Source organism: Convolutriloba macropyga, unplaced genomic scaffold (genome assembly GCF_964194025.1).
Source record: "Convolutriloba macropyga unplaced genomic scaffold, txConMacr16.3 SCAFFOLD_1653, whole genome shotgun sequence".
NCBI lineage: Eukaryota > Metazoa > Xenacoelomorpha > Acoela > Convolutidae > Convolutriloba > Convolutriloba macropyga.
In genome coordinates, this window is record NW_027452573.1 from 1 (window position 1) to 12,725 (window position 12,725).

Sequence of the window (12,725 nt, forward strand, 5' to 3'; positions counted from 1 at the left end):
ACAGGATCAACGCCTCAAGCCCAAACGTGACTTTGAGCTCTTCGGGTTCATATACGTTCTCCGTATCCGCTGTCACCTACGGCTGTTTCGACCTCTCTACCGCAGTGGGGGAGCCTGTCTATGGACCCAATGCGAGTATCACCGTCTACACTGGTTAGCTAAACATAGAAACGAAAAGTTTTTTCTCATGCAGTAAGAAATATCGTACAAATTTAGATAAGCTGTAATAAGCTTACAGACTTCCCCAATTTTTAAGAAAATGAGAAAAAAGACAAGATTTGACCAAAATAATTACATTTTTGTTATAATTTTGGTATATTTGATACATTTAGAAATCAACAAAACTGTTGTCATTTTGAAAATAAATTAGTGAGCGAGTATTTCTTAAACTCTATATATGCGTCTAAAATTTTCAAAACAGCTTTAATATAATTGATATAGCCCATTAAAGAGTCATTGGTAACAAAATTAATCAAAATCAAAGAAAACTTTTGACCAAGCCTTGTGTGATCAAAAAAATTTGCTAGAACTTTTTAAGTTTTTTAGGTCTCAATATCTAGCTCTCTTGAAATTATAAGTATGAACAAAAGACCACTATCTGCCTAATCCACTCCGCTCTCACACCAACATTTTGATTAAAATAGCATAGCCCAAAGGTTTTCTGAAACGAGTCAAAATAAGAAGCTGATCACGCTATCTGATATAGACAAAATAAAACTTACCAAACCATTATAAGCTTCAAGAATTTCCGATAAAAAATTTTCCCTTTTAACATCTATTTTATTAAAAAATCTATTAGGTATATGACTCCAGTTATTTTTTTTTTTTCTCGAGAATAAACTTAAACAGAAACTCCTGGCGTGTTTTGAAAAAATTTTAGCTCAGAGTGATTTTCAAAGTAAAAGCAAAAGTGGCCAAATTAACAACTATAACAAACAAAGAGGCTCGGTAATGTGCGATTGCACATAAGTTTCCGACCCCGTTCATCCATAATTTTTGGCATAATTGTCTACCAAAAGAGGAACAGATAGAAAAACACAAAATTTCAAGTATTTTTCAAAAAAAAAACTGGCTTTTTTTTTTCAAAAAAAAAGATAGCCTCCTAAGCAAATAACTCAGTGGAGTAAAAAATGATGCATTAGATTGATGAGATATGCAGATATTAAGAAAGTGAGCGAAGACGAACGGCAAAATCAAACAACAACAACAAACATTAATTAAATGAAAAAATTTATGTCCGTTCAAAAAAAACAAAACTTAATAACAAAGTCAAAATAGCGTCAGATAAAACTGAAAATAAACAAAACAACTTGTAATTTAACAGAAAAAAATGGTTTTTCACCAGTTCATAACAAGGCGTGGTAACAATTAGACAAAAAAGCACAGACTCTTTTAAGTTAGAAATTTCGCTGAATTTAAAAAAAAACAATTAATTTCAAAGTAAAGAAAACTATTAGGAATCAACTAAAATATCCCATAGGTTTACAATTACCTGTGCTTCTATAGAAGGTAATTATGAACTCTCGATATTCATTTTTCTATGCTGTTACGAAAAGAACAACAAATAGACAACAAACAAAAAATCAATTAAAACTTGCCAGAAAATGCTTTGGAAGCCATAAAGCCATACTTTGGCCACCAAAATATGTTCGATTGCAACATCGTCAAACACTAATAATGTATTATGTGATCGCTCATTAATGAAACTAAGTAACACTTAGACAAAATTGAAAAATGCAAAATTATGTAATACTTGTTTTTTTTTCGAAAAAAATTTATTTCCAAAGACATGTAAGCCATTAATTACACAATGAAAAATTTAAATAGGTTCGTCCATTCTTCTAAAAGAAGCCATTGAGACCTGCAATCATCCAGAATATGTCTTACGTCTACAAAAAGAACGTCAAATATGACAAGAATCAAAATTTCATTTATTTTTTTGTGAAGAATTCCTGTGGAAGACAGTAATGTCATAACGAATTCTCTTAAAACATTAGAATTAGTGACACCAATGTCTTTTGAGGACTTTCCTTGAAATGTATTATGTGACCTCTCATTAATGAAACTTGGTTACAATTAGACAAAAAAGAAGAAAGCAAGATTATGTAATACTTGTTTTTATCGAAAAAATATTTATCTCCAAAGACAAGAAAGCCATTAATTGAAAAATGAAGAAATTGAATACGTTCGTATATTTTTCCAAAGGAAACCCTCAAGACCTGCAATTATCCAGATGATGTCTTACGTCTACAAAAAGAACGGCAAATATGACAAAACTCAAAAATTAGTTTACTTTTTTTGTGAAAAACCCGTGTCGAAGCCAGTAAAGTCATAACGAATTCTTTAAAAACAATAGATTTGGTGACACCAATCCCTTTTGACACCTTCCCTTGACAAAAATAATGTCATCTTTAATCTTTAATAAACGAGACCAGGTAACAAACAGACAATAAAATGAACAAAATTGCGAAGTTGAATTGTTTTTTTTTTCATTTCGGAAAACAATTGTTTTCAAAGTCATGAAAGCCATCGTCTATCTTCTAATATCAGGACATCGACTCATCTACTTTTCCATGAAAATCTAACCGGGTCATTATACAGGAAATTAAATACGACTAAAAAGAAAAAGTAAAAATGACAAATAGAGAAAAAATTAAAACAAAATTTCAATTAAATTTTTCGAGAAAGTATTGTCGAAGTGGTAAAGAACCACAATCAATATCTTTAAGGATTTAAATATTATCAATTGTGCGTTATTTTGAACGCTGAAAAATTTGATGTATAAACCGCCAATAACGCGATAATTTGACAAAACTGGAAAACATGAAAATTGGGCAAAAACCTAAAAATTAAAAAAAAATTGTGAAATCTAGTAATATCAAAGCCAGAGCACCATAACTTAAGGCGTAAAACTGCAATAAAGACTAATTTTGAAATCAGCAGACAGAAGGAGCACTCTTTGATTGCTGACACGAAGCCATAAGTTGACCAAATTAAGAGAAAAATGGAGGCAAATTTCAATAAGCCATTTTTATTTAAAAATCAAGTATTTTAAAAGTCAAAACGACCATAAGCTTTCAAGCAATCATCTAGAAGAAATAATTTGGAGTTAATTAAGAAGCCAGTAGGACCTATCACTAGTGAGATTTGATTTGAAATCTTCTGTTATTAAATTAATATAAAAAAGGTCGAATTTTTTATATAAAAAACCGAGTGATGACAATCCGAATTCTTTTTGGATTGTAACAGTCCAAGATTGGCCCAAAACTAGCTCTGCTAAAGCTTTTTGTCCATTAGGAACAATTGATTTTTCGAAAGTTGTAGATATATATAATTTGTTAGTTGAAAAATTGAAAAGTAAATGCTGCATTTTTGATAATCAAATAATAAAGTTAGCAAAAAACGGAAAAGTTTTAACTACAGAGCACTCTCAACGGAAGTTGACGTAGACTTAGCCCCCTTTTTAGTCCACAAACATTGTGTTAGTGGTGTTTGGGTGTGCACTTCATGCAAATTTATTCAGAGTGGACTAAAGAAACTAATTTCGTGCTGTTTTTGATGAAAAAGTCTGAATTTTGTGAAATATTTGGCCGGAATTTGTGACAATAAAATTCATTGAAAATAGCCGACAATATATTTTGTCTTTAAACGTAATATCAACAACGTTTTCCTGAAAAATTTTGTTAAATTTTATCAAAATTGGCGAAATTTTAGTCAAAAATTTCGAAAAAAGGTGAATGAAATCAACGGAATTCACTCTATTTTCTCGAAAGTTTAAACCTCAATATCTCCCTTTAAAAAACGAAAATAAAAAAAATCGCTTTAATTCCATATTCTACGCTGGACGAGCTTTCTAATGATACCAGTCTCAACTCTTCAACTCTCTACGATGAATATATCGATCGGCCAAAATTGACTGAACAAAATAACCCATTTGAGTATATAGTTCCCCCCCCTCAAGAGGGGTCGGAACAATTAATGCTCAGGCAGTAAAAAGACAATTTTCTACGAAATACAGTCATTGATTAACTCCGAATGATAAAAGCTTTCCTCTGAACTCCCCAGCACACCTTTTAGGACAGGAAACAACCAATTTGGCCTAGAAAACAATTTTTAACCGTCTGGTTGATGATTTGGACTCTTAGATTTTGAACAAAAAATAATTTAGGAAATAATCTTTGAAAACCACTTTGAAAACTTAAAACAAATGTTGTTGATGCGATAACTAAGAATTCGGTCCAATCTGAACTCTACTGACTCTGATGTAGCAGTTGTTTTCCTATTAGAAAAAGGAAGAGAGAAATACAAATTTGGATTATGATGCGATTTGAAAATTTGTTTTTACTAAAAGACCTAAAATTATGCGCCATCTCAATACATACGTACTAAATTATATATAGGTCCTCCATTAACTTGCATTATACCCACAGGAAACACCACAAACTTGAGGAAATGAAACAAAGCTTTAAAAAATGGGCGAACCCGACAGTTTCGCCAAAATATTGCTCTCAGCATTATAGCAGTCATCAAGCCAGTATAAATAAAATTGTTTTATCTGGTTTGAACTTAACATAGAAAAATCAGAATTTTCTCATTCTACAGAAGAGTACTGATACAATTAGAATAAGAAAACGAAAGATGTGTCAAATTTGATTGATTTTCTCAAAATGTTTGTTGATTTTGTTATCAAGAGGTGTTAGAGATAACGATATTTAATAATGACCAAACCTAAAGAAAGAAATCAGCCTGTTTTTGAAGCACCAGAGAACGGTTGCAACTCAACCTGATTTGGAAACACATTTCATTTTGACCAAAAATTTACTTAAGAATAAGTTGCGTGTTTTTTAAGAAAAATAATAAATTTAATTAGATTTTGAATCTGGAAAAATGAATTATCTGAAGAAAACAAACTAAGATCTGCCTTTGAGAACTGTCAACACAAAATATATTACAATTAAAAACTGTTTTTTTTTTTCAACTTTATCAAGATTTAAAAAACTACACGTCTATATTACCTTTTCTGATAAAAATTATGTGATATTATTCTTTGTATCTTAAACAGCTTCCTTTCATTTAATTCTGCTCCTTGCACTTAAGTTTTCTTGCCAATGCCCAAAAATATGATTATTCACGGCTTGCCATTTTTTTGAGCTTCGAAGGACTTTAGAAGAGCTTTCGCGCAAATCTCTTGCTGTCAGAGAGTTACCCGCCTTAATCAATTCATCTTGTAGGATTTTGTGCAAAAAAGTGGATATATTAGAGGATTCTGACAGAGAAATGATTATCGTGTAAGATTCTGGCATAAAAATTGCTATCTTGCAAGATTCTGGCAGCAAAATGATTATCTTGCAAGATTCTGGCAGAAAAATGGTTATCTTGCAAGTTTCTGACAGATAAATGGTTATCTTGCAAGTTTCTGGCAGAATGAATGGTTATCTTGCAAGATTCTGGCAGAATCTTGCAAGATTATGCATAATCTTGCAAGATTCTGGCAGAATCTGCCAGAATCTTGAAAGATAATCATTCGAAATCGACTGGGGTGAGCACATAAACTGTTGGCTTGAAAGTAGAAAAATCAAAACAACAGTTTGAAACAAGAATTTTTAAATCTCAAATCGCCAAAATAGTCAAAAAATTCCATTAAAACTTGTACTGCAACCTAGTTGAACCATTTTGGTGAGAAAAATAAGCCAGAAGAAGAACCTGCTTTAAAAATGCCTTATGTGAACGAAAAGTTTTTTTGCCCAGTCTGCGAAAATTAATTTATACCCACTTTTTTTCTCTTTTTCTTCCTCTCTCGCTCTCGCTGTCTCTCAAAAATACTCCATCAAAACTATCGATCAAAGAAGACGATCCATCAATACTCAATCAATGGTGAAATAAAGTTAGGTCAAAAGAAAGACATTGAATTCAACGTTACAATCGATAATTCAAAGTTCATGTGCACAAATATACTGCAGCTTGGTCGACGTAACCCACTGAAAATCAAAAGCCCCCTTTGGGTCGTTAATTTTCAAATACATGGTTAATTTTTGTTATAGTGGTTCATTTGATGTCTGTTTGTGAATAGAAATGAACTGGATTAAAAATCTGTTGTGAATTTGATATCGAAGACTCCAATTTATAGAAGGCCATATTTAGGAACAAATTTTAGAAAAGGGAAATTAAATTTGGGCCCAGTTACTAAAAAGATTATTAAAAGATTATCAAAATTGTGTTTGTACTGTTCCCATAATCCCTTGAAATGATGGCTACTTCATTAAAGCAGCTTTAGATCCTTGTACAAAATTGTTAATTTTGAGAACTGAGATACATGATAGGTTAATTAGAATTTTTTCTTTACTTTTGAACGAGAAGTGTCCTGTGTAAAAGAGCTATCAAGTTATCAGTTAAAAATCAATTTTTACATTTCTTTTTGATACAAAATGATATTAATGAAAACCAGTACTTTTTGGCCATTTTTTTTAGTTTTAAATCATACGTTGATTGCTTTTTAATTTTAAAATGATATAAATTGAAAGCATAACTTTTTTTCTGGCAATATTTGTGTTTTCAGCACCTGAAGCCCCGACAATCAACGCCACTGCCATAGATTTCGATTCCATATTCCTCCAATACCAAATGAATGCAGCAGATGTGGGCACATCGGGAATATCTGTAATCCTATCCCAAAATGAAACCTCAGGCTCAGATACTCCCCTGACGCCTGGCTATTCCTCCAGTTTCTTGTCAACTGGGGATTACCTGTTTCATACGATCAACTCACTTACACCTGCTTCTGAGTATACGTTCAAAGCTGTCGCTTCCTATCAGTCAATACCATCTGACCCCTCATACGTTTCTGCTTGCACATGTAAGACATACTGAATCAGAATTGTTTCTTTGGCTCTTTCTCAATATAGAAGCTACTCTGAATTTGAATTTTATTGTAAAAAAATTTTGAATAGATTGAATGTTACCGTATTACCCCCTCCCCTACCTCTCCACTCTTACCTCAAATTCGCTCCACAATTCAACCCATTACCCCCCTCACTCTTACATCGTTTTCAACCAATTAACAATGATGTATGATTTCTGAGAGGAATTTTCCAAAATGTCTCGATAAGCCCCCTTTTCTTACATCTTTTTTGGGTTAAAAATTCGAGCCTGGAGCCCACTGTCACTGGTATTGTTGCGGTAATGCGGGGTCTATGGGCTCGAGAACCACCGGGGTGGGGATTTATAATGGGAAAGGTCTTTGTTTTCTCCAAAAAATTTTACACAGGAAATGTTTTTCGTTACATATGTCATAGTCAACAGACATTTCGTCTGATTTGGGCCCTGTAGGAATGGAAAGTTAAACTTAAGCTTTTTTCGGAAAAGAACCAAATTAATACTGACCTTGAATTATTCCCAACACAAAAGCGAATTCTAAATTTGAAACTGTACAAAGATAATAATGGTAAAGAAATTTAAACTGATGAGAATGGTTGAATAAGTAAATATTGATTCTGATAAAGATTATATCATGGATTGAACACCAAAATTCTCACCCACGTAATATTGGATTAGAAACCCAAATTAGGGGCCTAAGTTATCAAAGTCATGAATGACCTTCTGAAAACTTTTCCCAAAAAGGTATTTTTCTCACAAAGATTCGGAACATTTGGTGAAAATAGGACTAAACTATCATAACCAAACATAGATTAGCAGTATATATACGGCTCAATTTTAGCCAATTTTTGTAACCAAAATCAATCAGTCTGAAAATAGTTATATTGTCGTGATAATCGAAATTTCGGAGTGAGTTAACAGATCTCTGTCGTGGTACTGAACTTGTAATAATTGTTGAAACTAGTATACCCTGGTAATTATACTTTTCGTTAATTTAAATTAGCAAATTTTCAACTACTTTCTCTTTTTGGACATTTTCTTATAAATTAGTAGAGTTTAAACTGGTATCTAGTAGATATTTGTTAAACACTTTGATACGTGGCACTCATAGGCATTTGTAACTAGTTCTTTTGAAGGAACCATAGTCTTGTAATAATTAGGACTGGGTAAAACTTAATCGTTTCTTTCGGTTTTCTGTTAATCAAAAGCGTACTTGAACAACTTTTTTAACATCACAATACATCTCTAAGGATCTGAAATCATACTCAATCTAGCTTCAATCTATTGGATTTAAATTAGTTTGGTGACTAGTAAAGTAGTGATCAACCAATCAATAATTAGGTTAAGTTAGGTTAACGGACTGGAGGACAGCACCGAGTCCAGGACAACATCAAGACGATTGATTTCTCAGAGTATTAATCGGCCAAGCTCCTTCCAGGAGACCGCATAGTGAAGCCACTCTGAGGGTAGGCCTGCCTGCTCGTAGAAGACTTGGCAAGTTAAGTTAACCCATGTAGTATGGAATGGTGAACCAAGTAGACAATTAAAAAGGTCTGCAGTAACCTGAAGTACCTGATGGGCAATGTCTTAACGTTCTATCAATTTGGTTAATACTCGTCTGGTTGGGTTGTGGAGTGAACACCGACGAGCTCTTCACGTCATCTACTATTTGTTTTAAGTATATTGGTTGATCGATTAATTAGAAAGTGAATTGAGGACCTGGTATAATTCTCAATCTTAGAGTCACCATTTTATTTCATTTTGTAAAGCATTTCTTAGAAGCTAAAATATCATATAACATAGAAAGGCATTACCAACATATTTTAATAACATTATTATTAGCAATTGACAACAGTTCTATAGCGCCTGAAAATACTTTCTTTAGGACTTGAACGGAGGGCCTGGTATAACCCTTCAGTCTAGTAAAGAGTAGTAGGTTTTGTGAAGTTACTATCCAGTCCAGTAGTTTTCTCTAAGATAGATTCTAGGATCAATTGTGGAATTGTGAATAGGGTAAAACCTCCACCCTAAATATTCAGATTCCATATTGGCGACCACAGAGGGATTCTTCTGATTAGAAGGCGGTTTTGCATTTTAAAAAAAAAACAAAAATTTAGAATTTTAGAGAACCGATGAATTAAATCTTTGGAATACGTTCCAAAGGTAAAACTCATCTATATATTTTTTTGTGTCATTTGGTTTTGCATCGAAAATTACTTCAATTACCAAAAATGAACAACGCACCAAACAACCAGCAACAGCAACAACAGAACCAGGCGAACAATCAGCAGCAAATAGTCGTAGCACCACCCCTTCTCACACCCCTCCGATACCCCAGCCGCGACTTCGAGAGTTTCGAAAGATGGGTTCGGCACTTTGAATCCATGTCAATTGCCAATAATTGGGATGACCAGAGACAACGCGAGGTCCTGCCCACGTGTTTGAACAGTTATGCGTTAGATGAGTTTTACAACCTCCCCAATCATTACTTTCAACAAGTGCAAGGACAACCAGCCCCGACCATAGCGAGAGCTCTGAACGCTCTTAACAACAGAATCGGCGGCTTTCCCAATGCAAGGAGTGCACGCACCGAATTCAAAAATCTTCAACAATTGGAATCAGAGTCAATCCAAGAGTTCTCAAGGCAAGTTCGTAAGTTAGGAGGGGCAGCCAATGCTCATCTTGATGTTGCGGGACGACAGGAAACAATCAAAGATGCCTTTGTGGACGGACTGTTGGACAGCGAAATCAGATACACACTCCTGAAGGAAGAACCGGGAAGCTTCAATGCAGCTACACAACGGGCCATTGCTCTAGACGCCATCAGTAAAGCGGAATCCAGTCGACTGCGAGGACGAAGAAACGGACATGTGAGATGGACAAAGGGTGAACAGGATCATGATGAGTCAGTAGCAGCTGACTTTAGAGCACTCAACACCAGTCTGTCATCGGGTTTCAATCAAATGATCGAGTTTCAGACCAGAAGCTTCAATAAGATGCTAGAGCAGCAAAAGCGACATACACAGATCATGGAGAAGATTCTTGAGACCCAAACAAGATTTCTATCCGAATCAAGTCAACCCAGATTTCAGAGTAGAAGTCCGGGAAGACCGGAAGGCTTTCGACCCAGAACGTCTGCGATGCAGTGCTATAATTGCCGCGAGTTTGGGCACTTGTCCAATCAGTGCCCACAGAAAGGAACAATACAACCTGGTTTACCCGCAAACTTGGACACCGATAGACAACCAATCATAAAAAGCATTTTACAGAGAGCGAACCCAGAACAATTGAGCAATATCAACGAAGTTCAAGCCGAAGCAGTCTTTGGACCTACAGTCTACGTGATGGTTGATCTTGACGGACATAAACACAAAGCGTTAGTGGATACTGGGAGCAATGTGAACATTCTATCAGAAAAAGCTTACTCACAGTACGAACAGCGTTCCTTTCCTCAGCGAACTAAGACCTTTCCGAGAACAAGTTCTTTCGGCCACCAATGATCCTTTCGAAATACTTGGCGTTTTTACTGGCGAAATAACGTTCGACACCGGGGTTAAAGTGAAAGCTGATCTCCTGGTGACCCCAAACACAGACGTGCCTTTGATACTTGGAACCCAGGTGATGGAGGAGAATAAAGTATCAACCGACTTCCATTCTAAGCAGCTCATGATGGAGAAAGAAAGCAATGTTGTAAATTTGCAATTTGCCTATAAACCTGAAGTCCCCAGGCACGTACATATTTGTGAGACGGAAGCAGAATCTGGTCTTGATCAAATTGAAACAACGGAAGAAACACAGCACAGGGCAACTGCAGAAACAAACCTAACCCTATCATGCGATGAAGAGTTGGAACAGATTTGTTCTTTAGCAATTCCAGACAGAAACCAACAAACAGACGACAGAAGAACACTGCTACGAGAGTTCAGAGATGTGTTTGCAATGAACGACAACGAACTTGGACAGACACACTTGGTTCAAGCTTGCACCCCATAGACTTGCACCTGGAAAGATCACTGTGGTTAAGAAGGAGATTGAGGACATGTTGGCACGAAACATTATCCGACCATCAAACAGCCCGTACAGTGCACCAATCGTTCTCGTTACCAAAAAGGATGGGAGCAATCGAATGTGCACAGACTTCAGACGACTAAACGAAGTAACAAAGAAAGACGCTTTTCCCCTTCCGCGAATTGACCAGATACTGGATCATCTTCACGGAGCAACGATTTTCTCAAGCCTCGACCTAGCCTCTGGATATTGGCAGGTCCCATTAGCTGAGAGTGCTATACCAAAAACTGCGTTCGTCACTCCCGATGGTGGACACTATGAGTACCTCAGACTTCCATTTGGACTTTGCAATGCACCGGGAACCTTCCAGCGACTTATGACAAGCATCTTCAATGAATATCTCTTCTCCTTTGTCCTCATCTTCTTGGACGACGTTCTGGTGTTTAGTAGGAATGTGGAGGAACACGAAAAACACATGCGCCTCGTTTTTCACGCTCTTCGCCAGGCCAATCTTAAACTCAAACCCAAGAAATGCCGCCTCTTTCAAGAATCCGTAACCTATCTGGGATACAAACTGAGCCCAGAGGGAATTGCACCAGATGAAAACAAACTCATTGCAGTACGGGACTGGAAACGACCAGAAAACGTTACCGAAGTGAGGTCTTTTATTGGATTTTGCAGTTACTACAGACGGTTCATCAAAGACTTCGCTGGGATAGCGAAACCTCTTCACCAGATAACAAAAGAGAACAGCCGTTTCACTTGGAACCCTGAATGCCATAATGCGTTCGAAAAACTGAAAGCGGCTTTGATTGATAGCTCAGTACTCAAGCATCCGGACTACAACTCTCCTTTTATTGTGGACACGGATGCAAGTGACAACAGTCTTGGGGCAGTACTCTCGAATATTGTCGATGGAGTAGAATACCCAGTGGCTTTCGCAAGCAGAGTTTTGACCCCAGCAGAATGTCGTTACTCAACAACAAAAAGAGAAGCATTAGCAGTCATTCAGGCGATGAAATGGTTCAAGCCTTACATTTGGGGAACTCAATTTGTGCTCAGAACAGATCATGCATCGCTACAGTGGTTATTTAGACAAAACAATGACGGAATGATATTCAGGATGCTACAAAGACTGCAAGAGCTTGATTTTCAAGTAGTACATAGACCAAGAGACAAGCACGGGAATGCAGATGGACTGTCAAGACAGTGCAGCATCACACCTGAGCTAACTGAAGCTGAGAGACTGGATATGTTTGGAAGTTGCCCATCAGCTAACTCTTTGGAAGACGCCCTCGGAAGAATTAATTTAGTTACAGCAGAGGACACGAACGAACCAATGAGTATCCAATTTCAAGAAGACGTAAACTCACTTAGACTGGCTCAAAGAAACGATCCCTGCTTACGTCTCATCTTGCAATGGGCAAACGCTGAGAAACATCCAGACCAAAATCCGCTGAGAGACTTAAAAATCAAGAAGGCAAACGCAATAGCACAAGGAGAAGATGCAGTAGCAATGTGGGGCCTTTGGGACCAGATGGAACTGACTGATGGCGTGCTGTACAGGAAGTGGCATGTAGAAGGAAGCAATACAACACAAAAACAACTTGTAGTACCGCAGGGACTCAGAGAAACAGTTTTGGAACAACTTCACGATTCAAAACTCAGTGGAGGCCATTTTGCTTTTCAAAAAACCTTGGACAGGGCAAGACAGAGGTTTTGGTGGCCCAATATGAGAAAAGACATTGAACGAAAATGTGAGAACTGCACCCTGTGTCAAGCACGAAGTACCGCTGGAAAGAAAAGAATAGCCCCTCTCCAGACCATCAACGTTGGGATCCGAA

At 36.3% G+C, this 12,725-nt stretch overlaps 1 protein-coding gene across 1 annotated transcript in view; it reads left to right on the forward strand.

Annotated features, from left to right (window-relative positions):
- Window positions 1–10: 10 nt before the first annotated feature.
- LOC142357630 (uncharacterized) overlaps window positions 11–12,725 on the forward strand; it is a 42,785-nt gene continuing 30,070 nt past the window's right edge. Inside the window, exons 1-2 of the mRNA XM_075409178.1 lie at window positions 11–153; window positions 6,557–6,853. Coding sequence (XP_075265293.1) covers window positions 6,622–6,853 — 232 coding nt within the window. The 5' untranslated portion in view covers window positions 11–153; window positions 6,557–6,621. The remainder of the gene's footprint in view (window positions 154–6,556; window positions 6,854–12,725) is intronic.